The 4,878-nt window shown below is 33.3% G+C and overlaps 1 protein-coding gene across 1 annotated transcript in view; it reads right to left on the bottom strand.

Moving 5' to 3' along the window:
* Positions 1-536: 536 nt before the first annotated feature.
* The window catches only part of LOC128160115 (interferon-induced protein 44-like), a 7,225-nt gene continuing 2,883 nt past the window's right edge, over positions 537-4,878 (bottom strand). The window contains exons 2-7 of the mRNA XM_052823383.1: positions 2,456-3,063; positions 2,230-2,318; positions 1,910-2,107; positions 1,523-1,669; positions 1,247-1,418; positions 537-992 (exon numbers count right to left, since the gene is read on the bottom strand). Of these exons, the coding sequence (XP_052679343.1) occupies positions 706-992; positions 1,247-1,418; positions 1,523-1,669; positions 1,910-2,107; positions 2,230-2,318; positions 2,456-3,063 (1,501 nt within the window). The 3' untranslated portion in view covers positions 537-705. The remainder of the gene's footprint in view (positions 993-1,246; positions 1,419-1,522; positions 1,670-1,909; positions 2,108-2,229; positions 2,319-2,455; positions 3,064-4,878) is intronic.

Below are 4,878 nucleotides of genomic sequence, written 5' to 3'. Positions count from 1 at the left end.
ATGCCACCAAGTGTATTGTAAGTTTGTATTTGAAAGGAAAATTTTATTCTTAACGTCTACGATTAAAAGTGTCCAATGGCCTATTATCTGGTGGTCAATATACGTATCTAATCATTTCACAATTACGCTGAAGCATTTATACTTATGGTCTATGCAAATCTACTTTCTTGTACCTTATCTAAATCTGATAGACTAGAATATTGTTTTGGAATCTCAATTAAGCAGCATTTGATTCATTGCTTCTGCAGTTTGTGATATCATGCTTTACCTCATGTTTATAGAATCCACATGTAGAATAAATAACGTGCAGAATAAAAAAGATAGTTTCAATGATAGAAGTTTGCATTAAAATTTTCAAAATAAAATAATCGAACGGTAGTAAATATATATTTGTAGAGATGGTATGGGTATGTAGTCATCTTGGCCATCTTTTTAAATATACTTTGAATTATTATAAAAAAAATTTGGAACACAGTATTTGTCATTTATTTGAAGATAAGAAAGAAAATTTATTCACAATCAAACTCTCAAAAAAAAAAAGACTCATGTTATACAGAATCTCAAAACCTTATTAATGATCAAAAACAGCATCAAATGTTATTGATAAAAAAAATTATATATTTATTTGATGTTTGCAAATGCCATTTCATATTTGAAATGCTTTGTGTAAGTGTAAGTTTTGAACTTCTGTTATCAATAACAGATTTACTGTTGGGATTGGCTGAGTTCATATTTGTCCTCCAAGTAATCATCTGCAAACACTAGAGTCTGTCTCATTGCAGTCAGTGCCAGAATACTGATATTTGTTTGCAGTTGGCTCTCTTTTTCATAATTTTTGACAGGAAACACGTGACCACGAGGAATTCCTATTACGTCAGCCGCAGTTTCTAGGGCTTGTTTGCAGGCTTGGCTGTGATAGACTCTTCGAACATCTTCGTCAACAACTGGACACACCTTGTCTAGTTTTGTCAGATAAACTACATTTGGAATTCCTGTATAAATAAATTACAATACATTGCAAAACTACATGTAACACTAAATACAGGTTTAATTATCAAACCACGCATTGTTTCTTTACTTTCTATCTTAGCATTATAAACTAGAAAGTTACAAAATAATGCTATACATTGTAAAATGCAAATTATTAAATATGAAGCAAAAGCATGATAATCTTACATTGCGTGTAATAATAAAATGGGTGGGTTTTTTTTAACTTGTGTAAGTGCACTGATATTATGTATTGTACCCCTTTCTACTATCAAGGAACGAAAATGAAGCAGTTTCTGTGAAACGTTTGCTTGAAGGACGTCAATTGAACTGGCGTCCACTACAAAAGCAACACAGTGAATCTTGTCCTGAAACGTCGCGTTAAGGACAAATCCCGGATCTCGTTGGGTAGCATGCGCCATTGGGTTGAACTAAAAATATATTGAATAACAATTCATTGCACGTAGTTTGTTATTTAACATTCATGGCATACTTTTGTTTAAACGTTCAAATTAACAGTTTTGCAGTGTCGTACTTTGTACTGGTCTGATAAATGTCCATCCAGAAGAAGCGCCATGTCCTGTAGATGCATGGACATTTCTTCCTCCAATCCACGGGTGTCACAAAGACGGAAATTCAGATAGCTTTCTGTTTCACGGTTCCGAATTCTGTATTTTCGAAGCTTTTGTCGAATAAAAGTCAGATATTAAAATGAACATGAATGTTTCCATGCTTGAAAAGCAATTAAGACACATTAATAATAGTTTTTTTTAATATCTTGTATATAAAAATAATTTAAAAAATTATCCTCTCGTGCGCTGTTAATGATTTCTTTTTCGATATCCCCTCTTCCCAAATGATATATAGAAGATATTAAACCACATATTTTATTGACTGAGATATTGAATAGCAAAATACTTGCATTTGTTGTAAGACTGTGGGGTGAAGTACCGGCGCACGCACGTGAAGAAATTTCCCCTCGGAAAATAGAATTCAAAGAGTTGAAAAAACTAGACTTTCCAGCGTTGATCTGTCCTACCAGTAAAATATTGACCTCTGAGATCTTCATATCAGGTAAAGGCTTGTAACTGGAGACAAAGTCTTTCAAACACTGCAAATTCTAAAGAAATGTTATTTGATTAGTTTTTTGTGAAATATTTTAAAACAATATCTGTTCTACTTGAGAACATTTAAAACAAACGTACTGTGGACAACTTTAAATTATTTTATTTGAAGAGTAACCTGTTCATTCCATAGAGGTGGCTGTCTCCATGGTTTAGATAATATGACTGTTAAATCAGGCCCTTTCAAACTTGGCATCTGTTCATCGACTACAATAAAGAAACATTCACTATACAGCACAAAGGCTGCAAAAGAAATAAAATATGTTTCATATGATTCAGACAAGTTTAACTTTACATTGGAAAAGGTTTATGTAAATGCGTAAAATTGTATATCTATAACAAACCTTTAACTAAATACACTTCTAGATCAAAGACACACATGTGACCATTGTTGATTGCATTCATATTAACTGTTGGTTTTTGGTAAGCCAAACCAAAATCTGATCGTCCGTTCAGATTGAAGAAATAAGTGTCGCTGCCCTTGTCTCGTGATGCAGTGACCGTGTCTCTAAAAGTTGTCAGATCAGATGAATTTTCCAAAAGTAATTTTGATGGAAACTTTGAGAGTTCCCTTTCAAACCAATTTGACTCATTAACAACTCCAAAAGTTGGTCCGAAATATACGTGTCCAAAAGCTGCCTTTTTAGGATTGGTTACTGGGAATTTTCTTCTATTTTGGACGCCATTATAGGATAAAGTAAACAAAAAACTCTCTAGGTCTTTGATGTGGGTTCCAGATGACGCCCAACTCTGAGACAGGTACCCTCCATAAGCGGTGTTATCTGTGTTGTATAGGATAGTGACGGTGGGACCTTTTCCATCACAGAGTTGATGAAAAGTTTTAGAACTACAACCATCCCTGCTAATTTTGTACAGCAACTCACAACGTGATCTCTGACCGATCCACGAAGAAAACTGAGCTCTGTCGTCTTCAGTCAGGAGTTCTGTTGACCTTTTGAACACATTTATAAACAATATCATTACGTTAGGATAATGTTTAACATCCTCCGCAAATTGTGATTGTCTTGCCCGTGACGTCAAATAATGAGGATTTCTTAAGCACCATCTAGCGGTGGACAAAATAATGAATAATTATGAAATTCAATGAATAAACATGGTGTGCTTCTTTGCCTCTGTCGTATATCGTTCGCATATTATCAATTTATTTCCCCGCGGAGACGTATTTCTCTTTACAGCTGCCCCCCCCCCCCCCCCCCCCCCCGCAAGTGATTTGGGAAGTCGGTGTATTTAACAAGCTGATAAGAGTGTCTCGCGTGAAAAAAAAAGAAAGATAAAATTGACAAAAAAACTTATATGATGCAAACAATAGCGATAATAAATATCATTAAAACTAGTACCATATAACTAAACTTAAGTTCTCTGCAAATTCAAAATAAAAAATAAAAATTAAGTTCATGTGTTTATTGTCCATAGTCGTAACGAACGAGAACACAGATTAAGATTAGTACGAAGTATGTTCTTTACAAAATTGTATGCCGATAAATAGTCAACAAACTAGACACGATCTCGTTGCGAGCAACGAGGAGGTCTTCCGTGCGATTTTTTGAAGGTTATATGACCTTGACTTTGATATTTGACCCTTTATCTCCTAATTGGGGAAACAACAAAAAATTGATGGTTGAATTTTATTAGGAACATCATTCTCAGCATTTTATTCTATATTGATTTTCAAAATAATGTTTTTTAAAATATTTGTTCTGTTTGAGGTATGTTATCAAAGTTTGGTACTTCTGGCCCCTTAAAACCCATTAAAACCCCTTAATACGGAACACATGATAAAATAATTATAATATGTTGTTAAATAAATGTGAGATGAACATTTTTGCTTCCTAAACATATAACAAAACATTTTTCAGTAAAGTGCTATGGAAGAAAGACTTTAGAGTCCTTTTGGTCCCTAAATTGAAGGTCGGCCCCTTTTTCTTGGCATCATACGAAAGTTCTTTTGATATTAAACATATTTTGTTCAACAAGTGTTTAGAAATTCTTTGCCGTTTTTGAGCTATCTGGGATATGACGTTTTAGGGGCCGACCCCTAATCTCCTTATTGGGGCCAGATAACGAAAATTTTATGATTGAATATTGTTTTAAACATCATTCTAAACATCTTTTATTGTATATTGCTTTTCAAAATATATGTCCTTTTTGAGATAAATTCAATCGAAGTTTTGGACTTTTGGCCCCTTAAAACCCCTAATTACGTAACGCATAATAAAATTTTTATAATGTATAGTTTAATTAGTAAAAGATGAACATTTTTGCTTCTTAAACATATTACAAAATATTTCTCAGTAAAGTGCTATGGAAGACAGACTTTAGAGCCCTTTTGGCCCCTAAATTGAAGGGCCAGCGCCTTTTTCTTGGCATCATACGAAAGTTCTTTTGATATTAAACATATTTTGTACAACAAGTGTTTAGAAATTCTTAGCCGTTTAAGAGCTATCTTGGATATGATATTTAAGAGGCCGACCCCTAATCTCCTTTTTGGGGCCAGATAACAAAACTTTTATGATTGAATATTGTTTAAAACATCATTCTAAGCATCTTTTATTCTATATTGCTTTTTAAAATATTTGTCCTTTTTGAGATATATTCGATCGAAATTTTGGACTTTTGGCCCCTTAAAACCCCTAATTACGTAACGCATAATAAAATTTTTATAAAGTATAGTTGTATTAGTAAAAGATGAACATTTTTGCTTCTTAAACATATGACAAAACATTTCTCAGTAAAGTGCTATAGAAGA

This window comes from Crassostrea angulata, chromosome 8 (genome assembly GCF_025612915.1).
Source record: "Crassostrea angulata isolate pt1a10 chromosome 8, ASM2561291v2, whole genome shotgun sequence".
Lineage (NCBI taxonomy): Eukaryota > Metazoa > Mollusca > Bivalvia > Ostreida > Ostreidae > Magallana > Magallana angulata.
The sequence above is the reverse complement of the archived record's forward strand: the minus strand, read 5'-3'. Positions and strand labels throughout refer to the sequence as shown.